This window comes from Panthera pardus, unplaced genomic scaffold (assembly GCF_024362965.1).
Source record: "Panthera pardus isolate Hobbes unplaced genomic scaffold, ASM2436296v1 HiC_scaffold_2, whole genome shotgun sequence".
NCBI lineage: Eukaryota > Metazoa > Chordata > Mammalia > Carnivora > Felidae > Panthera > Panthera pardus.
The window spans coordinates 105,704,650-105,731,454 of NW_026526765.1; the positions used below are offsets into that span (position 1 = coordinate 105,704,650).

Sequence of the window (26,805 nt, forward strand, 5' to 3'; positions counted from 1 at the left end):
ATTCTCTCTGGTCTCCCTCTCTCTCTTCCCCTCCTCCACTCGTGCTCACATGCTCTATCAAAATAAACTTAAAAAAAAATCAAGAACTTGTATAATCAAGTCTCGTAAGTAATTTCTGATAACAAATGACAAACTAGGAATGAGACCTGGTATCAAATTACTAAGGAATAATCTCCCTAATACAGGGGCACCTGGCTGGCTCAGTCAGAAGAGCATCCCTTGATCTCAGGGGCCAGGAGTTGAAGCCTCACAATGGGGGTAGAGCTAAAAAAAAAAGAAGAAAAAAAAAGAATACAAAAAACAGCTCTGGAAATAAGAAAATTTTGAAAACAAACAAAATCCAGATCCCATAGAAAAACGGCCTACGTACACAAACAACTCACAGGAAATAAAAATGGCCTTCAAATATATAAAGACATGGTCACCTTCACTCTTAAAAGACATGCAACTAGAATTACTAGATACTGGTACCGTTTCTCATCTATCTGCCAGACAAAAATCCACAACTTTAATAATATAGTATGTTGTAGCTATAGAAAAACAGGTACTCTCATACACAGCCGGTTAAAGTGCAAACTGCTGCCAATCCTTTTGGAAGGCAGTACAGAAATGCTCCTCAAAATCAAACATGCCTCATCTCGGACACAATAATACCACTTCTGGAATTTTCCCATGCACCTGCACAGGACAAAGTAAGTTCAAAGCTATTCATTACAGTACTGTATCATTTACAATAGGAAAATTAAGAAAACCCATTCTACCACAGGATGGTTAAATAAAACCACGTTACTGCCACATAGTTGGAGTCCACGCAGTTGTTAAAAAGAACAAAGCAACATTCCGATGAATATGTAAAGATCTCCAGGTAGTTGGGTAACAAAAAGCAAGGGAGCGACAGTGTGTATTTTGTACTACCTTTTATGAAAGAAATATGGAAAAAAACTATTTCCATACTGTATACCTATACACAAAACTGGAAGGATCTACAATACAAAAAAGTGAAGTCATTACTTATGGGGAGAGAGTAGATGAGTGCAAAGGTGAAGTTAAGACCTATTGATGTATAACTTTTTATACTGTTGTGATTTCTGAAACATGAAAATGTATAAAACATTACTCATTCAAAATAGAAAGTTTAAAAATGGGGGCACCTGGGTGGCTCAGTTGGTTAAACATTCGACTCTTGATTTCAGCTCAGGTCATGATCTCATCAGGGTTTGTGGGTTTGAGCCCCACATGGGGTCTGCTTGGGATTCTCTTTGCCCCCCCCCCCCCCACTCTCTGTCCCTCCCTTGCCTGTGTTCTCTTTCTCTCCCTCTGTGCCCTCCCCTGTTCCTGTTGTCTTTCTCCCTCTCTCTGCCCCCCACCTGCTAATGTTCTTTCTCTATAAATAAGCCTTAAAAAAATAAAAACAGGGGCACCTGGGTGGCTCAGTCAGTTGAGTGTCCAACTTCAGCTCAGGTCATGAACTCACAGCTTGCGGGTTCGAGCCCCACGTCAGGCTCTGTGCTGACAGCTCAGAACCTGGAGCCTGCTTTGGATTCTGTGTCTCCCTCTCTCTCTCTCTGCCCCTCCCCCACTCACACTCTGTCTCTCTCAAAAATAAAAACATTAAAAAAAATAAAAATAAATAAATCAAGTTTAAAAATAGATTAAAAAGAAAATTTCTCTTCCCCCACTTCAGTCCTTGGATTTAGCACATGCTTTCAACCTACCCCCTAGGGGATGGAGACCTAGAAGATTTCCTTTTTACAGTTTTTGATGTTCTTGGTGATCTGGAAGAACTCCTGCTTCTCCTCCTACGCCTTTCCCTGAAAGATGAAAATATGTCATTTAAAAATATAGCAATTTAAATACAGGACAATTCAAATATACAAAAGCAAAAGAATCCTTAATGCTCTCAAGTGAACAGTATTCTTAAAAGGTTAGTTTAAACTCAAGTTATCTCATTTCAGTGCAGGTCAAATTCTGAGCAATTTTATAGACATGGAAAATACGTTCTAAGATTTCATAATAGAAAAGGTAGAAGACCTTCTTTTCATCTGGTTTATGTGAACAACAATTTCCTAAATAGAAAGAATATTAGATGTTTCTGATTCTCTCAAATAGGTTCTTCCTCAGCATCTAAAACATTTTTTATGTATCCAGATCCTCTGTCATGCTTCTAGCTCCTCGCTGCCCCACTGTGGATTATTTCTTAACAAGGTAATAGGCCCTTTTCAAGAACTAAAAGATTAAGTTGGCTTGTAAAAAGTGAACTTATCAGATCTGAGCATTTAGAATGTCTCTAAAAAAGTACTTACATTAATTCCCTTTACAGAGAAATTGTTTTACCCTCCAACTTCCTACCATTTTATTAGTCTATTCATTTAAAACTGAGTGCACAAGTTGCTAGGACAAAAGTAAAACAGTTAAAGCCTGGGGTTTAAATATGAAATAAAAAATTACTACCTTGATTAACATTGTTTAGTATTATTAAAAACTATTTTGCTTAACTTGTTAGCAAATGATGCATATTCAAAATTACTTCATTGAAAACCTGGCCAAATGAGAAACAATGAATTTCAAGATGTCCATAATTCAGGGGATAAGATAGGGTAACATACTAATTACAATTAATATGTCTAACGATCTATCTCACAAGAAGCCCTATTAGGCCATATAGGTGAAAGAACCAAATCCCCTAGAATTCAAGTCCTCCATACCACTTCAGCAAGAAGATTCTAGGCTAATAAAACATTTTGCCAACATCTATCATTATAAAATATAAAAAAAACTAGATAATGCTCAGATATGGTAGATACAGATGTTTAAAAAAAACCTCAAGACCTTTGGAAACACAATTCCAATTCTACCTAAGGCTCTCTCATCCATTACCCAATTTTAGTTCCATGACGCCCCAAAATTACACGTCCTGACTAAAGTGAAAATTAGGTAACGATATTCCATTCAGTTAATGCCATGTCTTAACAGCTCAGCACAAGTATGGGAGGTACTTATCTCACAGCATGAGAATGTCAGTGTATCTTACTTGTTTACACAAAATGATTCTACTCTGACCAGTTTAAGTCTTCACTCAAGAAGCACTATGTACAGGTGGACATCTAATGACTAATACCTGATGTCATTGAGAGCTAAGGATGGAAAGACAGCAATCTAGAGTGTCAATTTGTTGAGAAAAAAGCAGTCAGCTGTAGTTTGAAAAACTGTAGTTGGTTAGACTTAGATTGAAACTTTGGTTCCACACCTTATCAGCTGCATAACTAGGGTCATATTACATAATCTGAGTCTCAATTTTTCCAACTGGAAAACGGAGTTAATAACTCATGCCTTGTGGTGCTGTGATGAGGATTTAGGATAATACTTGTAAAGCACCACGTACAGTCTCTCGCACAAACCCAGTGTCAATAAATATTTTCTGCTTAAACATCAAAATTTTTTTTAAAAATGCAGATTAGGGGACAATCTTGAAAATAAAAATACCAAGCACACTCTTTTTCTGAGCAGTTAAAATGTTTCCTGTGTACTCAACAATTCAGAGCACATGAGAAACAGAAAAACGCTAAAAGCTAACAAACTGTAACTCTTCGCCAAGCTCTTGTGAAAGCATGAAACATTCCAAACTTCTGAACCTTTAGAAACGGATGTCAGTCAGCGTTTATTCTCCAGGCCCCAGTGGCTAGTTAAGAATATATTTAAGAAGGAATGTGAATATCTGAACTTTCTTGAATGTCAAGCAACTTAAAATGGCCCCTGAAAAAATTAAACATTTCAAAGTCAACAAAAAAGTAAATGCAACTGAATTTAAAAGGAATCAAAACAGTATTTATGTTACAAAGGGCAGTGACTAAATGACCACATAAACACGACAGAATATGTGACAATAAAATCACTGTGCAGTGGAGCGGCAGTTGTGAGGCTCAACTGGTATCCACAGCAATGAGGCCAAGTTATTCTTCAGTTTCAGGTCCAGTGTGCCAAAATATGGCAGCCATCTATTATAAGCCCCATTTGAACATAGACTGCTGCTCTCTCAACTTCATCCTTCTGAGGCAGTTTTTAAAAGCAGGTACCAAGTACTGGTTATAGAACTCTCAACTAAACTTAACCTCCTAAAAAGAAGAGAAAAGAGCTACTGTACTTCTAATATGAAAGTGCAGAGCAGATGGAGAATTTCCCCTAAGCTTCAATTTCTTCATATTTTGAAACCATGATAGTAACAGTCTTTTCACAGACTTACTGTGAAGATTAAATAACGTAGGTCATGACAAACTGTGCTGAGACAAAATCTGGTATATGGTAAGGCATTCAATAAATGCCTGCAATTATCTTGTATTACCTAACCAAAGACTGGTATTAAGAACAGCCTAAAGTTAATAAAAACAGGAAATATACATTCATCTCCAATTATTTTCTATGCAAAACCACATTTAAAGTATACATAACACTGGCTAACACATGTATTTTTAATATCTAGCTTAACACAAGTTAGGAACCTCCGTTTATCAGTTATGGTATCCTCTGGAGTAATGGATACAGGTTTAGATAATCTTGAATCAAGGAAGGTCCTCTTTTTTGCAGCTGTTACTATGGCAACCTGCTGCCACCTGGTGGCAGTGTACTTATTAATAGAGGGCACAATCTCTAAGAAAAAAGCAAAACCTTAAAATTGACAGATAAACGAAAACCAAAATTTAAACATCATGCACTCACTCAAGAAAAGAGAGCAGTAAAAATTAAAAAGACAAAAAGGACTAAAATTGCAATTTTAGTAATCATTTTGCATATTAAATTTACCATATCATTCCAAAGAAATATAGAAGTCTGAGATCGATTCTTCCCTATTTGAAAGAATGAAAAGAAAGAAAGAAAGAAAGAAAGAAAGAAAGAAAGAAAGAAAGAAAGAAAGAACGAACTCGCCCTTGCTACCTCATCCTCCAAGAAAATAAGCAATAGCAGCCACTGCCACCACCAGGGTTAAAACAGTGGATTACAAACAACAGTTAAAACTTTTCAGATCATTTTGCCCGATTATCATTATCTTCCTCCTCACAGATTCAACACTGTGGCAAATGCTCTAAGAGAGAAATGTTTACTCTGCAATTAGAAGGAAATGTTCTCGTATTATTGGACTGTTTTCTCTTGCATGGAATAATTTACGTTTTCATTTGTCACCAGTAAAAATTTTAAGCATTATCAAACCTGCTGGAACTACGAGATCTTCTTGATGCATTGTAACTTCTGGGTGGTGTTCTGGATTTTTTATCCTTCTTTCTTTTCTCATCTATCTCTTTGGATCTGTCCTTGTCCCGTTCCTTTTCTTTGTCCTGCTCCTTTTCCTTGTCTCGCTCCTTTTCATGCTCTTTTTCCCGCTCTCTCTCTCTGTCTTTTTCCTTGTCTTTATCCCGGTCCTTTTCCCGGTCTTTATCTTTGTTTTTACCCCGTTCCTTTTCTTTTTCACGTTCCTTCTCCCTGTCTCTCTCTTTTTCCCTTTCCTTTTCTCTATCTTTTTCTTTCACTCTTTCCTTTTCCTTGATCTTTTCTCGGGTGTCTTTTCTCTTGTCCCTTTAAAAACAAAAATAAATAAATAAATTCGCAACTAAAATTATTCTACTCCCCAAAAAGGACCTCCCTCTCTGTCCTCAACAATTATCAACACAAAACAATTTATACTAGCTTAGAATACATTACATAATAATTTCTATATAACCCAGGTGCACATGAAGCTGCTAAATGAAACAATTATCAGGCTCAATTAAGTATTTTAGAAACCTCAAGAGTCATTCTGATCATTAGACTCAAATCAATGGCAATCAATATTTATCACTACTAAAACAATCAGAAATAAGTTGCATGTCTCCCATTAAAAACCTAAACCACAGTAATTTTTTAACAAATGAAGCCATAAAAAAATTAACACTAACTTCCCCAAAACTCACCGTGAACGTGAACGACTCCGTGACTTCCGTCTCTCCCTTGATTTAGAGCGCTTTTTATGTGGGCTCTTAGACCTACGTCTGTCTTTTTGTCTTGAACGTGATCTATTATGGGATCTACTCCTAAAGAAAAACAAGTTGTTGGAATGTCAAAACTTACTCTTAGAATTTGTTTTTAAAAATTAAAGATGTCTTTCAGGTAAGAAAAATTTTAAACCGATCCCAACAGTATTTATCGGTATTTTAAAATTCTCTATTATGAAATGTTTTAGATTATTTGAAATAAATTATTTATTGGCAACTTTACCAAATAGTTCATCATCCAGAACACAGAGACAGAGAAAGAAATTAAGTTCTCTTCTATGTCAGACTGAAGCTGGTATATCCAAGTGTGGCTTTTGGCTTTCCTTTGCTAATTATTACATACCAATTATTATAGGACTGCTCTCACAGAACAAGTTTTTATAGCATAAATTAAATTTAACTCTTGACTTACATGGAACAGGACAGCTTGTGGTTAAAGTCCGACAAGAAACAGTGGTTGTATGCCTGAATGGTTTCTCTAAATGGCTGTGAAAGGTTTGCCATAACATATACTAAGAATGTATTAAGGATGCATAGTACTAATTATGCTGCTAGTGTGACAGGAAAGTAAACATCACTCATGAGTTAAAGCTATATACAATTAAATGTTGGATTCGCAAGACCTTGATTTTATAACTACATAAACACAGCTATTAAAAGAAACCTTTATTACTGGAATTCTTGCAGGAAAAATAATTAACTCTTACTCCAATTCTGAAATTCTCTAGGCCCCTTCTTCCCACTGAAATCTTACTTATGTGACATGACTTTTCTCATAATGTCATATCTTAGCAACTATGTATTAAAATATAACAAAACTGAATGCACACGACTTAAATAACAAAGTGATAAGACTCACCAGCTTTGGAGTGAAACAATCCGGCTCTGACACAGCTGTGCCACACACTAGCTGGCTCTGAGAACTCCGGCTAGTCATTACCCTCTCTAAGCCTAGTTTCTTCGTCTATAAAGTTAGAAGTCAAAATCATACCTACATCACCTATGGCTGTCATGAGGACTGAGTCAGATGATACACGGAAGACTGCCTAGCAGTCTGGCACAGAGTAAATGCTTAAGATCCTTAACGCTCAATAACATCACTATTAATAATTAACATAAGTGAAAACTTTCTTTCTTTATATATTCCAAGGACATCATATAAACTTCCACAAATATGCTTTATACAATTAAAATTCATCTTGATAGTCATGTTTTCAGGAATTAAAAACAAAGATCTATAAAATACATACAGTTAAATGTTTGTGGTATGCTAAAAAACCAGAAAAATCTCCTATTTTCCATTAATGAAATCTTGTTTTTTAAACACATTTTTCAGTTAGTTAAAATTTGTTTTCTAATAGCTAATTCTCAACTGAATTGCTCATCTATTATATTGCTTTAAAATTATACGTTCATCTTCATACCACATTTTTGATACAAGAAGGTAAGTCACAGTTTGTAGACATCTTTATTACTAATAGTCAAGTACTAGATATTAAGGCAAAACTGAAAACTTTTTTAATCCATTTATAGGAATCCACATAATGGTAATATTTTATAAGGCCTTTGCTTCTATATACTTAATTGAAAGTCTTAACATTTCTGTTCTAGTTAATCTTACTGAAAATATACATAGTAATTTTGTTTTCCTCCAACACTGCTTTCCAACCTTAAACAAAGAACCACCTTTTAAAAAATTAGGTGTAGCCTTAGTAAGTAAAAATTAATTTAAAAAACACTGTTCACGTGGCTTCATATCTTACCCTATGGTCCTCAGAGTTTGAAAGTCCCAAGAGTAATTACTGTAGTATTTTAATTTTGACATTAAATACTTTCAAGTCCCTATCTCACCCACTAGTCACCTACAAGAAGTGCTCTGATTAGGATCGCTAAAAGCTTCAAGTCAAAAGCAAATCTAATCTAACCACAGATAAAAACTTCAGTGATCATTAGGAGATCTTATTTTAGCATAAAATACAAAACTGCATTTATAATTAAACTGCAAATACAGGGCAACTTACCATTATGTCTCATCAAAGTTCAACTCTAAGTCCGCTGTTTCCCATTAAAATACTATAAAATGTCTTAAGAGTTCCCATGCTGGTCTGTCAAGGTTACTCATGAAGGTCAAAGTGACAAGAAACTCCTTCCTACCTCCTATTATAAAAGGGGAAGGAACAGGGAAAGGATGGGGGCGCAGGGGTGTTGGTGGGGAGGAAGGCTCTAGAAGCATCTGAGAATGCTGAGAAAGTGGAAGAGGGTAGGCCTTCAAAAGCAAAGGATTCTAAACTCACACTCCTGCTATTAAGTTTAGTGGGGGAGAGCCAGAGCTGAGGTTGGTATCAAATCCAACTAGCAGGGGAGGGGAAGCCAAGAAATGCCTACCATCCCCCTCCTCCCCTACCAGGGAAGTGGCAACAGGAGTAGATTCCTCCATATCAAGATCCATAAGTCAAATGTTTCTGAGTAAGGAATTTTTTTTGTCCCCTTAAAAAGAACCTATCTTCTTTTGTATTTCTTTATGAGCTCAGTAAAGGTCACATGTGGTTCTACATATATAAAAATAGTACAAATTTATAAAATAAATCTATGTGAGTGGTAGGTATATATATATATGTGCATGTATATGTCAAGAACAAGCAATTTCTGGAACACCTGAAATTACCCAGTAATTCAGGGTGGCTCAGTAGGTTAAGCATCCGACTTTGGCTCAGATCACCATCTCACAGCTCCTGAGTTCAAGCCCCACATTGGGCTCTGTGCTGACAGCTCAGAGCCTGGAGTCTGCTTCAAATTCTGTGTCTCCCTCTCTCTCTGCCCCTCCCCCCACTCTCTCTCTCTCAAAAATAAACATTTAAAAAAATACAAAAAAAAACCCCAAGCAATTTCTATTGCTATGTAGTCAGACCTACAGGAAAGCATTCTCACGAATTAAGAACAATTAACAAATTACTTTAAATATTTATTTCATAAATTTCATTTTAGACTGAATAATCCTTCTCCCACTAACCCTTGGAAAGGGAAAATATCCAAATATACCTAACCTAAAATAAGACCAAGCACCTTAAAACAGAATTAAATAATATACTCCAACAGATAAATCTGAATTCACAGACCTCATCAAGGAAACAAATGTTAATCAAGTTTTGCTTTTTTCCAACCTTAGAAAACCATGAAGGTATCAGACTTGGAGCACACCTCTTGTCATCAACACAAAATGAGATTCAGGTCTTGGGTCTCTTTTTTTCTTCAGAAAAAAAGTAATTACTCTTCAGCTCAATTCTGTATTTCCTGTAACTCCTTTACCTTCATCACAGCCTGTCAACCTGCAGAAATATCCACAACCTAGTACCACTGTTTCTGTACCACTTTCTTTCTCCAACTCTGGCTCCTGTGGCACTGCCTTGTTTCTTGTACGTGACACAACTTCCTTCACTTGGATCTGAACTTGCCTTGCTGAAAGGCCTTGAAGGGAAACAGTAAAACCATATCCCCAACAAGATTTTACAAACTAATAACAGAAAAGTATATACGAGTAAATAGCTAGAAGAATAGTTCACTAGAGTCAAACAAAGAACATATTTTTTTTTCCATTTCATTGCTTTAATTTCCTTGGTATCGTAGAAAAACAGACTAAACTGAGCTTGCTAATGAGGTTCAACATACCACATAGTGGTTTCCTTTTTTCCCTCCCCTCGAGCCCTCCTCCTCCTCTAATACCACCACACACCCAGCACAGACACACACACACCTTCCTCTACCCCTTCTCTTTAGACTGCAGCATGCACGCACATATAACACGTAATTAGGATCCATTATATACGATTTCACATTTCAATATCACCTCCCTCCGTATCTTAAAGAAGACAATAGAAGTTATCACTTTGGCCACGATTCTTTAGGACACTTCCAATCAAGATGCTGTCACAAGTTATGAGTACATTCTGAGGTCCACTCTGGACTAAATACAATGAAACAGAATTTTTTTTAATAAAGAAAATTAAAAGGATAGAACTGTACTCAAAAGTAAGATAAATACGGACAGCTGGGTGGCTCAGTCAGTTAAACATCCAACCCTTGATTTTGGCTCAGGTCATGATCTCACGGTTGTGGGATCAAACCACTCTTTGCGCTACCCACTGACAGCGCAGGGCCTGCTTGGGATTCTTCTTTCTCTCTATGCCTCCCTACTCACACGCACACATTCTCTCTCTCAAAATAAAGAAACATCAAAAACAAACAGATAAATAGAAAAGAAACAGAGTTGAAGCATAACAGCTGGAGCTACAGCTGCCAAGTTACTCCTGTGTTTCAGCTCCCAAAGTGGGTGCAGAAGGCTCTTACCATCAATGTTACCAAAAATGTGAAGCACCCCATTTGACGCATGGGACCAGAGTTAGGTAACTACTGGAAACCAAGATCTGAAGTTCTATACCCCAAGCCTTGAGAAGACAGGGGGTTGGGTGGAGTTCCCTTTTCTCAATAAAAAGAATGAAAAGTTTCTGCCGGTTCTGTATGAAGGCTGGTCTAGTCGTAGAAAATTCAGGATTAGAGCACCTTACAAAAGAAAACCAACTTCTAAAACTGAAAATTAGTTGAGATCTTAAAAATTATACACTGATTAGATAAAATTTCATTCTTAACTACAGTATTATAATTAAAGAAACATTTAATTGGAACCATAATTCCTGAACTCCGCTGAAGTTTCTAAATTCTGATATGTAAAGAAAAACTCAGAAAATCTTAACTATTTTAAATACAAGACAACAAAACTTTGTAAGATGATAGCAGAAGTTCTCACCTGTGTTTTGACTGTGATCTTTTTCGTCTAGAATGGGATTTTGAACTAGACCTGGATTTTGAGCGAGTGTGGGAACGAGATCGACCGCCTTTTCTTTCATTGCTCTTTCCAGACTCTGGGAGGAAAAAACCACTTTGCAGTGTAAGCTCAGAACAATTAAAGATCCCAGTTAATAATCAGGCACAAGTGGAATGTACCACATATAGTGCAAGGGGCCTACTCTCTGTACATCCTCCTCCTGTGCAATTATCCTTCAGAAACATCCAAGAAAGTCATTGCATAAACTCGTTGAGTGCAGCCACCCTGCAGCAGTACATATAAACCAGATGATTATAAACAGCTGTTCGTAGTATTTTGTTGCTGCCATAACGTACGATTATAACATGTCTGTAATTCCTAGGACAGTGACTGTAAATCTTCTCTCCATTTATTTTGCTAGAGTGAAGCTTAAATTCTGAGTGCTAATTTAGAAAATGTGCTCAACTGTAAACGACCTACACATTTTTGCTTGGATTTTTAACTTTTAGTAAAAGCAACATAAAGTCTCAGTAGGTGTTCCTTTTTATCTTGCTAAAACAGTCCCTGTATTTTTTCTGAATCATGGGTTTTCTTTCCTATTTTTAAAATTAAAACTTTGAAGGAAAGTGAATCTTCTCAATTAGAACATTTTAAGTGTATTTGTTCTTGTTTTTAGCTTCACAATAACATTTATACCTTGCTTTAAGTAAATCAGTTTTGAGCACTAACTGTGCTATGAAAATATAAAGAACTGATTAACTCAAGCTAATGTGCCTTAAAATTCAGTATCAAGGGAAAACACATTTGGGCTAAGCAGTTCTTTGACCTTAGACACTAGTAAGTCACTTACTCTTTCTGAAGTTTCAGTCTTCTTGTAAAATGAAGGGACTAACCAAGATAATTTCTAAAATTCCTTCCAGTTCTACGATTCTCTGATCTTAAAGTGTGACCTATGTAACAACACTATTGCCTTACCTGGTTCAATGGCTGCTGAGATAAATGACTGAGCCTCTCGCACTCGCTTCATTACTTCTTCTAACTCCTTAGCTGCAGCCTGAGGTGTCATCTCAGGGGGTTTTACTATTGCATTGTTGGAGTGATTAATTCTAAATTAAAAATATTAGCATATCACAAATACACACCATATTTTACAAAACATAAAACAAATGTTTACATGATACAAAGATTTACATGTGAGGACAGCTTGAAAGCACACTAAGAACAATACAGCTAAATACAGAATAACCAAAACCAACATCAAAACCATAATTCTTCTCGTTATCACCCATCCTTACCTCTTGCTAACAAAGTCAAAAGCAAGGAAAAAAAGAAGGAAAAACTGAACCCTAGTTGATTTCTTTAACAACTTCAATATACCAGGACAAGTGCTTTTCCACACAACTTAGAATTATAATAAATTAAAATGCTAACACCAATATTAAAATGAATCATTTCTCGTCTTACAAGATTTTGTTGATAGCTCTGCACCCCAGGAGGTTGAAGGGGAAGCTGTGTATTATGTGCACAATTTTAATCAACTGTGAACCATGGGTGAGTCAGCTATAACTTTGAACGTGGGAAGCACCTGATAAAACTCTTCCCTAGCAGGTTACAGTGGTTTCTCTGATGCACATAAATGAATTTGGTGAGTCTTGCTTTACCCCTTTCACATTGAGAAGACAAGCATTCACTAGAAAGAGATTTTTATCCTTTCATACCTGAATCGTGATCAAGCTGTATAACTAATGCAATTACCTACGAAGTTCAGATAAAACTGTTGCCTCAATAATCTGCATGAAATAGAATTTCTGGTCTTGAACATGTAAAGTCTACACCAATTTTTCATTTTGCAAACAAGAATATCAGAAAATATTAAAACTCAAAATGTATGATTTAAAGCATTTCTAAATATTTAATACTATTTTCTTCATGGGATCTTGGACTTACCAAAATTCTCATTACTGTATTACTCTAAGTTCAACTCTATGTTAAATCATCTGTAAGTCTAGTTATAAAGCAAAACCAATCTTATTATAGCTTATAGAAAAAGACCTACAATCATTACACGAAGCATATAAATAATGTTAACATCAAATCAGATCTTATAAAATAGAAAATAAGACATTGTGAAATATAACTTTAAAGACTAAAATGGTAAGTAACCCATGTATTTCATTTATACTTAACACAAAGTCTTCCTTTCCACAAATTGCCAATTACTATTAAAAAGAAAAAAAAAAGGCCTTAATTATATCAGCAATACTTTAAGTTTTTCCAAAATCATTAAAATTTCTTTGTTTAGGGTTTCTTACTTCAGTGGCCTGTCTCCAAACATAACTCCATTAAAAGCAAGGGCCCTTGGTACAGAATTTTGGTCTGCAAATTCCACAAAAGCAAACCGAGTTGGCTGAGTCTCATCACCTGCCATCCGCACAAACTTCACTTCTCCAACTTGTTTAAAAAATTCAAGAAGTTGATCAGCTGTCGTTGTCTGAAGAAACAAAGTCACGCTTTAATAAAGTATACTCTTTTTTAAAAATTAGGTAAATATTATTTTATCAATCGGTAGGACTTTTAAGAATGGGAAAAGATTAAGAGGTCCTACCACTCACTTTCTTCTTAAATTAGTTACCTGGGAATTCAAATTGCCAACGTAGACTGTTCTCCTAATTTCATCAATTTTGGAAGGATCCACATTTCCCATAAGCGGTGGCTGTGGTATCTCTCCAAGTGTTGCAATGTTGGGGTCTAGTGCTGCTGCTGGTATAGCTCCCAAACTGCTAAGGGAAACACCCAACTACAAAAAAACAAACAAACAAAAAATCACACATATTGTCTATTAGCATCAAACATTACCACTCTTTAATCTTAAAAAGAAACAATCAACTCAACAAGAATGGAAAGTGACTAGGGAGTCCAGGTGTGTGTCTAAATTATTGAAAGTGAGGTCACAGAAGTTCTATGTACAATTAGAAATGTAACCTAATTCTTTTTTTTAAAGACATAAAAATGTCTTTAATGTTTGTTTATTTTTGAGAGAGAGAGACAGATTGCAATCAGGGAAGGGCAGAGAGAGAGAGAGGGAGACACACACTCCAAAGCAGGCTGCAGGCTCTGAGCTGTGGGTACAGAGCCTGACGTGGGGCTCAAACTCATTAACCACAAGATCATGACCTGAGCCAAAGCCAGACACTTAACTGACTGAGCCACCAAAACACCCCAGAAATACAACATAATTCTTATCTGGGTATTTTAAATACTTTCAAACTTGAGACTAAAAATGAACAGTCAATTCTCATTTTCACAGTAGTTATGTACTATGAAGTTGCCATGAACTGGATTATTGAATATGTTATCACTCCTAGGGAAAATACAGGGCTAGGTTCCTGAAAGCTTCTGGTCACAGTTTCATCACCAATAACTGCATTATCTTGTTTTATGTGTTTCTAGTTAAAGACACCTAATGTAATATATAATGCTGATTCATTAACATTGAACTCACAGCCAGAAGCACTATCAACCAGTGCTTCAATGAACCTTATCTAATGCCTGGGTTTTCTCCGTAAGGCCCATCACAGCCTTCCAGCCCCTCAGGAACATGAGACAGCACTTCAATACTTGGGTACTAGCTTAAAAAGCAAAATGAGCAAAAAAAATACACAAAAAATATTACAGCATTACAGGTAAGACAAGAAGGCAGGGTACTGCTGTTTGAACTTAGCTGAAAATGAACATATCAAGCAATGTTCCGCCATGTACTGATTTTGAGGTTTCAAACATATTTTAGCTAGTTGGTGAATTCACAAGCACAGAATTCACAAATATTGAGAATCAAGTGCATCCTGTGCATTCAGCAACAGTGACTAAGTTCCTAATAGTTAATAATCATGGCTCCTAACTTTTGCTAACCCTAGAAGATAGATATGAATATTATGCCAATTTCACAAAGAAAAGGACTTACAGAAGTTAATGATTTTCCCAAAGCTATTGAGCTACCAAGTGGTAAAGGCAGGGAACCACTATATACAGACTAAAACTAAAACAGGTACAAAGTTTACCTAAGAAAAGAAATTGAAAATATTAAACTTACTTATACTCTGGTAGGAACAGAAAAAAACCTTTGGATGATCTTTCGTAACATAATTAAATTCAGTTTTTAGTTCAAGCATTAAGGAAGTTTTTTTAAATTTATTTGAGATACAGAGACAGCGTGAATGGGGGAGGGGCAGAGAGCGAGAATCCCAAGCAGGCTCCATGTTGCCAGCACAGAGTCCAATATGGGGCCTGAACTCACGAAACTGCAGAATCATACCTGAGCTGAAACGAAGAGTGGTACACTTAATCAACTGAGCCACCCAGGTGCCCCAAGGAACATGTTTTTAATGTGAACTTAAATTAGAAAAGAAAAGATCCCAAAATTTGAAAATGGAAAATTCTGCAGAAAAATGCGAAGACACTTCAAGGGGGAAAAAACACTACAACTTTCCATTTATGCAATTTAAGAAAATTTTGAGCACTGACTGTATATTGTTACAAACTAAGATTAAGCAAATACCAAAGAACAAGACTTCCTAAAGGTGAAAATGTAAGTTGATGAAACAATTATCACTTACACTTGTCAAGTGGCCTGTGTATCATCTTCTTAAAACATGTCAAAGTCATGTCTTACCCTGCTTAAAACTAACCAATGGCTTCTAATTATCTTTAGAATAAAATTCAAACTCCTTTCCATGGCCAAAAAGCCCTATAATCAGTACCCTATCTCTCTCTCCAAAATCTCACAACACATACTTCCACCACCCCCATTTACAAAGCTTCAGCTATACGGACTGCCATTCTATTTATTCATTGAAAACACAAGTTTTTCCCCACCTGATGCATTTCATTTGGCATTCCTTCTGCCAAAACACTCTTCTCCCAGCTTCTGCCAGTCAAATCCTTCAGGCATCATGTCACTGATCCCCTCTAAGAGGCTTTCCCTGACTTTATATAAAGCTTCATTTACTCTCTACAACATCACTGTTTTGTTCTTCGTAGCACATACTATAATCTGTGGTATCTTGCTAACAGATGTTAGATTTATTGCTCAGCATTACCATTTCAAGTTATCATAAAGTTGTACAAAATATCTTAGTTCAGAGTGAGTGAGTGATCTCTATGAATCAAGACTACCACCATCTGAGCCTAGTTTTTCTCCATGTTTGCTTCTGTACTGACACTCCTTTTTTCCCCTCACCCCTTGTCTTCTATTGTATAAGGTACAAAGATGTTTGAGCATAACATTAAATTTGTTTTACTGTGCAAAAGAATTACTACATCCCATTAAGTTAAATAACAAATATGGGTCTTATTATTTATTAGTTTTGCATGGATTTAAAGCATTAAACAGGCCTTTCCAGTTGTCAATCTCCTTGATCTGCAAATTTTCTCCACTGGGACACTATATACAAAGACTTGGAATGGGCTTTTCCAAAGCATCTAATCCAACCCCTTTGTTTCTCAAATTTAAAGATCATTCAGTTCTTTAGGAACATTTTTCTGTCTCTTTTTACTATACCATTCTGCATATACCTATGCTATTTAATAGGGTTGTCACTAATCACACACAGCTGTTTGAATTTTAATTAAAATTCAGAGCCTCAGTCACAAGAGCCACGATTCAAGTGCTCAACAACCCCATATTACTAGTGGCTACCACATTCAATAGTACAGATACAGGCATTTCCAGCACAGCAGAAAGTTCTGTTGAATGTGGATGCTCTGTAACAATAAAATTACCCTTCTTTTTATTAGTCTACTTTCCAGCTCTGGTCTAAGAAACCGAAGTATTTACCCTTTTGGTCTTTGATGGGGTAAAGATGATCTAGATTCCTGATGTAACACTTTTGCTTTCTGACATAGAAACTATGGTCTCCCTGAAGACGAAATATTCTAGGCAGAGATGAATACAGAAGTACAAAAGTCCTAAGGCAAAAATATGCTTGTAACGTCCAAAAAACAACAAAACTAATATGGCCAATATAAAGTAAGCCAGGAAAACAGGTAGAAAAAAAAGTCAGCAAGGTAAGCAAGCACCAAGTCATAATGGGCCACTTCCCTGTTTTCTCACTCAATATGTTCTTCATAAACTAAATTTCAAAGTAATAGACATCTACAGCTGAAATAAGAGAAAACCATTTCCTCTCAAGGCAACAAATTAAATAAAAACTTTAGGCTATTGCTAAATAAACCCTAAGAATTTTCAAGATAAGAAGACAATATTGTCTGAGAAAAAGGTAATGATCTGGAAATTTATATGGTAAAATATACCACAAAATAACCAAATTAAAATTTTCTAGAAAATTTCTAAAAAGCCCAACTCAAATGATCAGATGTTCTATTAAAAAGTATTTTCACGGGGGGCGCCTGGGTGGCTCAGTTGGTTGAGCGTCTGACTTCGGCTCAGGTCATGATCTCGCAGTTCATGAGTTAGAGCCGTGCACTGGGCTCTGTGCTGACCGCTCAGAACCTGGAGCCTGCTTCGGATTCTGTGTCTCCTTCTCTCTCTGCCCCTTCCCCGCTCATGCTCTGTTTCTCTCTGCCTCTCAAAAATGAATAAATGTTTAAAAAAAAAATTTTTTTTTTTTTTAAAAAAAGCATTTTCCTGGGTGTCTGGGTGGCTCAGACAGTTAAGCATCTGACTGGCTCAGATCATGATCTCATAGTGTGTGGGTTTGAGCCCCGCGTCGGGCTCTGTGCTGACAGCTCAGAGCCTGGAGCCTGCTTCGGATTCTGTGTCTCCCTCTCTCTATGCCCCTCCCCTGCTCATGCTCTGTCTCTCTCCCTCCCAAAAATAAATAAACATTTTTTTAAAAAAAAGCATTTTCCCACCACGGATCACAATGCAGGTCTCCAGCAGAACAATCTTATGCAAACAAGAACTAAAATTGTGCATTTCAAAGTTTCAGAGACCACTTTTATAACCTGAGTAAACAAACTACCATCCCAGGACACCTAGTTGATATAGTCAGTAGAGCCTGCTACCCTTGATCTCCACGTCATGAGTTCAAGCACAACAGGGGCAAAGCTTACTTTAAAAAGAGATGGGGGGGGGGGGGGACGGTTTGTAGTTCAGTTGGTGGAGTATGCAACTCTTGATCTCTGGGTTGTGAGTTCAAGCCCCATGCTGGGTGAAGTGATTACTCAAAATTTTTAAAAATAAGAAAGAAAAGAAGTATTTAAAAAAAAATTACTATCATAAAGCTAGTATTAGTTCATCCCCTAATAATCTAAAACCACAAAGCTAAGATACAACTTGCAATTAAGGTGAATTTTATATTTTGGCTTCCATTAATTTTTGAAGAAAAATGACCCTTCTTTAAATTAAATATGACTGGAATCTTTTACATAAAAACTAAGAGCCCAGGAGCACCTGGGTGGTTCAGTTGGTTGAGCAAGTGAGCCTTGATTTAGGCTTAGGTCACGATTCCAGGGTAGTGGAATCAAGCCCTGTGCTGAGCATGGAGCCTTCTGGAGATTTTCTCTCTCTCGCCCTCTGCACTGTCTCCCACCCTCATGCACATGTTCTCTTTCTCTCACTCTAAAAACAAAAACAAAAACAAAAAACCAAGAGCCCAGTAGCAGCAAAATCTTTTTTAACCCCTCCTAGAAATTACAAAAACAGTAATAAATTCCTATTTAATTGTACACAGTTAATGAAAAAAATATTTCTGCCATGTTTTTATCTTGTTACATTTTCTCAATATCAGACAAATGTTTCTCAGAGGTTTTTTTCCTGTTACAAAGCTATGGGTCATTTTATTTTACTTTAATAGATTTAGCCTTCATGAAATGGGGAATACAGTTACCTAGATTTTCCAATTCCCCATGTGATCTAAAATGCTAAGTGTCAATAACTGATTTTCTAATGAATAATCTATTTAGTTCTCAAATTTAAATGAATGCCAATTACTTCAGAAGTAATTCCGAAAGTCAGTTTAAACTGTCAGTGATAACGGTGGGGGGGGGGGGGGGGGGGGGGGTGGTTTAAGTAGACATTCTGAATCCTTTTCATTTAAAAAAAGTTTTAAACAGAAATAATTTTCTAAGCTCTTTATTCAGCTAATTACACAAGTAAACATAAATCCGTTTCAAAAAAGGGTGTGTAATACTTACTGTAGTCAAGGGATTTGGGGTCGGAATGGGAAGCAAGCCTGCACCAGGCATGAGACTTGTCATGGTTGGAGCAGGAGCCAATAAAGAGAGAGCTTTGGATTCCTCTGGAATTTTACCTGCAGAGGCAAGTTCCAAACATTATGGAAAGCAGAAACACCACACAAACTTTACACTATGACTTTACAATTACCCTTGCACTTAAAAAATAATAATAATAAATGAATCTATCTATCAGATCTGTATAAAGAAATAAATAAGAACTTAAGTCTTTCCTTTTATCCTGCTCTACTAGGAAAAATAAAAGTGAGCAAAACTTCAAAGACTAACAATCTCAATAATGGAATATTATTTTAAAAATTGAATAATGTAGACAATTATTTAACACTTTGAGCTATGGGTCACCTGTACTGGAAACTTAATGTTCATGAACCAAACGATATCAAGCATGGACGCTTTCCCAGGACGGTGTTTTCGCGGTGATCGAAAGTTGTGTTACACATGACAACCGTTCGTGTTGGCTGCATCACTAATAGCACACAGAACATCAGATACAGAAAAGAAGAACATTTTTTAAAGTTTAATCCCCAGAAATGGCAAATAACCAAATTAGTCAAAAAAAAGAAAAGGAAAAACAAATATGTGCGAATTGAAATTTGTTCCTTAATGGGTGCCCCTATCCTGGTTACTAAACCTACCTACTGGTGATGCAAACAATTTTAATAACCTCCCAATAAATTCCATTCACTTTCAAGTAGACAGAAAAAAACAAAAGCCTACTGCAAGCAATCAGCTTCAATTTAAAAGGAAGCCTACACCCATCCAGTTAAGAAGACATCTCACCAACTAGGTCAGAGACGCCTAAAAGAATCCAATTTCAAAGAATATGCCTTGGGAAACTTAAAATTTTTGAGAATTCCTAACAATAAAAGTTCCCTAGTCTCAGGAAACTTCTTAAACTCCTGACTTTTAGAACCAATTTATGTATCCTTGTCTGAAGAGGGGTGGTTAATGCCTAAATGTCTTGCTTGTAAGTATCTTAACTGCCTAATAAAAATAACAAAAACACTAAAATATTCTTAGACACTAAGAAAAAAATCCCTACAATTAATGAAAAATCTACTCTAAAATAAGTTCAATTTGCTGTATTTAACTATTAAATTCTAACCAATTAATTTTGATAAGAACTGCAACTTTCACACGTTTTCCCACTGTGTCCTCTCTCTTACCGCCCCCACTAAAATAGTTCTTAAAAATGTGACTACAGATATCAATTTTAGAAGAACTACTTATAATTATGTGGTAGTTGGCTATACACTTCCATTATGGAGTCTTCAAAAATAATTTAAAACACAGTGTACAGAGTCACACTAAATTGGAAATAGCATATGGAGTACGTTTCAAAAGCACCATGCTGGATTTTAGAGGAAGAAATTCTATTTAAAACAACCAGATGTGCAGGATAAATCTCTAAACAATATTATCTGCATATACCTCTAAACATGGATCGAATTCAAGACAGCTTTTAAATTTTGCTTTAAATAATGGTTACACCTTTGTTATAACAGAAAAATTACATTTGATTAGCTTTAACAAACGCCTTTTCCCTAAATTTTGCAACATCTAAGTCTCCATTAATGTACTAATTTCAAAAACAGTCATCTTTTTATTTCATGTAAATTCTGCACAAGCAAAGAATTTTTTAAACATGCATAAATATAAATAAAATGTAGGTAGGCCTTACTGAAGACATGAAATAACAAGAATTTATTTTATGTTATTGGTATTAATACACGTATCTGTATACCCACATATATACTAAGCTATTTATATTACTACCGGACCCATTTTACGTATTATTTTTCAAATGCTTATAAAACCTGAACACATCTTGATAAATCAATTGAGGTTCCACAGTGTAAATCTTATGCTTCATTACCCTAATGTGTGCACCCAAAAAACAAATAAACAGTTTCAATCTGTTAATGTTCCCAATTTAGAATTACTTGTCAATTAAATAAGCATAAGTGTCTACAAGACAGTGTAGTAAAACTACACAACGTATTCAACACAGGCTAAAAGTTGAATACTTAATATTACAAAGACTCACTTATCAATAGGTTGTCTGACTCTCCCTGCCTATCACAGTAGTAATAAACTACTATAAATATTAAGTCTAACCATAAATAGGCACATGTTTTAATTCTAATTACCATTAAAGATCCTTGAGGAAAAAAGTCCCATTGCTTAACTTCCAAGACAGAATTCTATCAAAATTACCTTCCAAATACTATCAGAGTATATAAAAGTATAAAGCAAACAAGCATTTAGCATTTTTCCCAAACTATACTCCTCAAAGACAACTGAGAGGAAAAAGAGCTCTCACGGTATTAAAATTAAGTACTAATCCTAATCCTCAGATTCCATTTAGAAGCTGGTAACATGAAAATTTTTCAAAAAATTCAACCAGAGAAACATACATGAAAGTAAGTTTTCAAGCTTCTCAAATATCCATTCCCCATGCAGGCAAGTAAAAGTCTTTATAAGTCAAGGAATTAAGTTATTTTCTAAGAAATTTACTTATTTTCCTTGAGGATTTTGTATGCTTAAAATTCTAGGGGGAAGGATGAAAATTAAAAGCTATCAGTTGGTTTTTATGAAAGATGTAGATTTGGGAGAAAAACTGCAAAAATGTTGCAATGAGATCACAAAATGTTCCTAACAATTCTACCAGTGTTTTAGTGTTTTGAGAACAAAATGTACCTGTGCAGTCTATAATACCAATTAAGACTCACTGAGCTTCACAACACTGTATCCTAGTTTACTATGAAAATTTACTTTATCGTAAGCTTGAGCTCTGCTAATCATCTCCCAATATAATCTGCAAAGCAATGTTATGAACCCTTAATGGAATACCATTTACAAAGAACTGGAAAACCAGCTCACAAGTTAAAGTGAAAGAGATTTAACAAAACAAAAACAAAAACAAAAACAAAAACAAAAAAAAGGGACAAAATAAAGAAAAAGAAATGAAATTAAAGTAAAACAATAAAAAACAGAGACAGGGCGTCCATCTTCTGCGGTTCAGACTCCGATCTCATTTCCCCAATGAAGGTTTCACTTGACGGCAGGTTTAGTGGCATGGCAAACAATGCCTAACTCAGGCAAGTGTAACAGGTCTGCCTTGGCCAGTCTAGTCATCTAATAATGCACAAATATCACATAGAGAAAACATACAAAACCAAATTAATAGTCAAAATCCATCTACCAGAAAATGTGGACATAAAGTTACGACTGATGATTAGGCTTGACACCCTTGTTATGTTTGACCTTATCTTTTTCTAAGTGTTAACATTTATAAAAAAGAAATCTGAGATGCACGCAACAACAAAAAGGTCATATTTGGACAAGTATAATGAAAGTATATTTTATTTTGAAATGGCATGTTTCATTAACAATAGTTAATGCTTACTCTGTATGAAACTACACACCAAACATTACTTATACAGCTTTAGGAGCTTGTTACAAAACTGTCTGCATTACAAAAACAGCAAATTCAAAGAAACTGCAAAAATTTTCTTAAAACTGTTTCTATGGTTTTCTCGTTTCTTTCATAATGCTGTTTCTGTAACATCAAAGAAAGAATGCAGTCAGTAAAGTTTGACACAAGAATGTTTACAGCACCCATCTCCTCTAAGAGAACTTACTCCATGGGAACTCTTCACTTTGGTTTACTTCAAACTCACTTTGCTACTCTTTTAGTATAACAATACATCATAACTTTGCTTGCAGCACATAATCAGATCTTTGACAGCTCACTGTAACATAGTTCAGTTTCTATAAAGTCATTCTGTGGTATTTAGTTAAACTAGTGAAAAATGTGTATCTGAATGCTTCTCTAATACCAATTATTTTATCAGTCAGTGCTCTAAAATACAACTAAACTTTCATGCTCAAAACCACTGAAATGGTCTCAAAATGGCAACACTAGTAATACTCAAGGGCTATTATAATAAATTTGTATTTATTAATCTTTATTAAGCAAAACAAACAAAAAAAGGGAACCTCTTACACACCCATAACCTTGAAAACTTATGACAAATAACGGTCTGGGCTTCTCAAATAGATGAAAAAAATCAATGGAATATAGCAAGGTTCCAACGAAGCAACACTGGTAAGTATTCTTCCTTCCAATTCAGTAATGAGCTAACATAATACAAGGTCCTGTGCTGGTGATGGCATAATTTTCAGATATGATTAATATTCCCAATTAATATACTAATTTCTTTTTTCCCCGTGCAGTTTACCTGGCATGAAACTGATAGGAACTTGATATGCACAACTAAACCATTACCAGCTTTCTCACCTTGCTCTCCAACTGTGGGCTCACGGTCCACTTACAGATCAACAGGTAAGGATGGGGATTCAGCAAATAATTACCTTTAACCCATTTTATTCCCCCTACTCCATTCTAACCCCCAGGCATGGGAAAAGACTTTCAAATTTATCTGAAAAAATACAGAATGTGCTATTCTGGGACTTCAAAACCAACAGAATGGAACTCACTGTATCTAACTATAATGTTTTTGACATCCCAGAATAGGCATTCTGAAATAAGTATAAAACTTTCGAAGCACAGCAATGTTTACCATATACTAGGTTATTTTAATATTAACCTGGTTTCTAAAAGAGGTTGTTTTTAAAACATGACATATGAAAGTTCATTAAATTGTTCCAGGTAAATTTTTTATGTTGTAAAACATTTACCATCCGCTAGTGAAAACAAGTTTTAAAGACATTTAAATTATAATAACCTATTCTAAAATCCATGTACACATGCCATAATCTGTACTCTGAATAAAAGTTAATCACACACTAGAACTGTCAAATTCAACACAGCCTATTATATGTGAATGACTCTGTAAATAGAAGTTACTAAAAAATAAGTATTAGTAATAATTAGCTCTGTAAGGCTTTGGCCTTGTTCCCATCTTCAACATCTATTTCCTTGATGGAGGCCTTGGAAAATTACTTTCCATTATTTTTCTTCAATTACCCAACCTACCCTCCAAGAAAAGCAAGCCATTAAAATAAAAACATAAATTTCAGTTGCACAGCAGTCACACTGAATATAAAATAATGGTCCCAGTAACAAGGTGAATTACCTTATGAGGATACGTCAGAGATTAAATTATGAATATTTTTCTTACAAATACCATTTATCCCCAATTTGGCAAAATGTATAGCTTTTATTTATGTAATACAATTAATATTGTATATATAGGGGCAAATGCTCACTTATTTACATATTAAAAATAATTTCCCCTACCACCCTAATATTTTAATTTCAGAAACCTTCGTTCACAACTTGCAAATTAACTACAAAAAACAAAAGCAAACCAGAGAAGCCAAGTAATTCATGAAATTTTTAAATGTTTGGCTATTAAATCTCAAGCATATAAAAGTAATAAGTCAACCATTTTAATATATTTTATTATTAGGTAAAAATTATTTCCTTCTCCAAATTTCATTCATACACACACGCACACACACACAACAGAGTACTATCTACCTACCAATTTCTAGGAAAGCCAAAGGTAGTAACACACAGGACAGAGATTACAATAATAGAAAAAAAACAAATAAGATACCAACCTTCTGCACAAGGTACAACTATCAGAGCTCTGTCAATAAAAACCGTGTTAGTTAGATGCTGGGCCACGCCAACACTTGATGGGTCACGAAACTTAACATAACATACTTTGGAAGAAAAAGCAAGAGGTGTGTTGCTGCAAAATAAAAAGAAAAACAATTGGACTAATAAACATTTGGCTGATTTTGTCATTTTCATTTGAAATTTCTCAGATCTTTACACAGTCTTACATAATCAAGACAAGAATTGTGACTGCTAAGAATCATTAAGACATGAAAATGTCTTTCATTAATGTCTTCATTAAGACATGAAAACTTAGCCTTTTTAAAGTTTTTATTCAAATTCCAGTAAACATACAGTGTAGTACTAGTTTCAAGTTTACAATATAGTGATTCAACACTTCCATACATCACCTGGTAGTGCCCATCACAGCAAGTGCACTCCTTAATCCCCATCACCTATTTAACCCATCCCCTCACCCACAGCCCCTCTGGTAACCATTAGTTTGTTCTCTGTAGTTAAGAGTCTGTTTCCTGGTTTGTCTCTTTTTCCCTTTGCTCATTTGTTCTGTTTCTTAAATTCCACATATGAGTGAAATCACAAAGTATTTGTCTTTCTCTGACTTAATACGCCCAGCATAAGACTCTTTAGCTCCATCCGTTTCATTGCAAATGGCAAGATTTCATTCTTTCTTATGCCGAGTAATATTCCACTGTGTGTGTGTGTGTGTGTGTGTGTGTGTGTGTGTGTGTGTCTTCTTTGTCCATTCACCAGTCGATGGGACATTTGTGCTATCTCTGTAATTTGGCTATAAACATCAAGGTGCATGTACCCCCTCTGAATCAGTATTTTTGTATTCTTTGGATAAATACCTAGTAGTGCAACTGCTGGATGGTAGGGTAGTTCTATTTTTAACTTTTTGAGGAACCTTCATACTGCTGTCTGGAGTGGCTGCACCAGGCAAAATTTAGTCTTTTAATGGTAATTTGCCTGCAAAGGCTGACAGCAATTTAGGAAGGCCTATCACCTCATCGGTAAAAACTTGACATGTAAATTAATGAGTACTTAATCAGAGTGAAACATGAAAACAGTTGATTTAATCCAAAAATGTTCAACCAGTACATCATCAATAGGCACAATCACTTTATAGAAGCCCCAATCCTCAAGACTTCAAATTTTGTAACCATTTCCAACCCTTTTAACTAAAAACTTCACCAGAATCTTACAGACAGACATCATGGTATGAAAATTAAGGTGTTTTGCATATACTACACTGCTTTGTCCTAGGCAGCATTGCGATTTTCCAGACAAAAGATTTTACAAACAAAATTTTACATATTTTATACCCAGAAAAGCATAGACCCTTCTAAATCCTATCAGATTCAGTTCAGTCTGGCAAACCAGACACAGCCCAGATGAAAGCAGTTTTTCCAGAATATGAATCCATCTTTTTAGATTCCAAAATATCTCAGTGATGATCATTTTGTCAATCTGTCCACGATTATGTTCAATTAAAGTCTAAAACTGTCTTTAGCAAGGACAAAAGCCACCGAAGCTAAATATATACCTAATATATAATATATACAGTCCTTTAAAGCATTAAGATATTTCACACTAAAACAGGAGAGACCAGGGGCTCCTAGGTGGCTCAGTCGGTTAAGCATCCGACTTCAGCCCAGGTCATGATCTCACATCTCGTGGGTTTGAGCCCCGCATCAGGCTCTGTGGTGACAGCTCAGAGCCTGGGGCCTGCTTCAGACTCTGTCTCCCTCTCTCTGTCCCTCCTGCACTTGCATTGTGTGTGTCTCTCTCTCTCAAAAATAAATAAACATTAAAAAATAAACAAATAGACCATTTGAAAAATATCATATTTGCGTTGTGCAGTAAGGCATTTACTTTACAAAAGAGATCACAGAAGTTGACCATAATCCTAACCTGAGTAAATGGCAAAAATGGGACTTCAGTCTAAGTCTAATCATCCAAATCCAAATCTCATGCAACCTTATTCATTCAACTAATATAGAATTTTAAAGCATCTTAATGTACTATTTAATTAGCAATTCCACAAATAGAAGCCGTTTTCAAAATTAAAAAAAAATCTTTTACATAAAGCAACATATCCATCTTGACAATGGTTAAACATACATATTAATGCTATTAAT

The 26,805-nt window shown here is 35.5% G+C and overlaps 1 protein-coding gene across 4 annotated transcripts in view; it reads right to left on the reverse strand.

Moving 5' to 3' along the window:
- The window catches only part of SREK1 (splicing regulatory glutamic acid and lysine rich protein 1), a 49,002-nt gene that overhangs the window by 14,994 nt on the left and 7,203 nt on the right, over window positions 1-26,805 (reverse strand). For 2 of the 4 annotated variants that reach the window (XM_019414369.2, XM_019414368.2), the window contains exons 2-10: window positions 24,646-24,779; window positions 18,994-19,109; window positions 13,472-13,636; window positions 13,152-13,330; window positions 11,815-11,945; window positions 10,822-10,936; window positions 5,940-6,059; window positions 5,203-5,565; window positions 1,716-1,811 (exon numbers count right to left, since the gene is read on the reverse strand). In XM_019414369.2, the coding sequence (XP_019269914.1) occupies window positions 1,716-1,811; window positions 5,203-5,565; window positions 5,940-6,059; window positions 10,822-10,936; window positions 11,815-11,945; window positions 13,152-13,330; window positions 13,472-13,636; window positions 18,994-19,109; window positions 24,646-24,779 (1,419 nt within the window). Of the gene's footprint in view, window positions 1-1,715; window positions 1,812-5,202; window positions 5,566-5,939; window positions 6,060-10,821; window positions 10,937-11,814; window positions 11,946-13,151; window positions 13,331-13,471; window positions 13,637-18,993; window positions 19,110-19,395; window positions 22,186-24,645; window positions 24,780-26,805 lie in introns of those variants that run through there. The other 2 variants (XM_019414370.2, XM_019414371.2) reach the window with 2 other exon arrangements.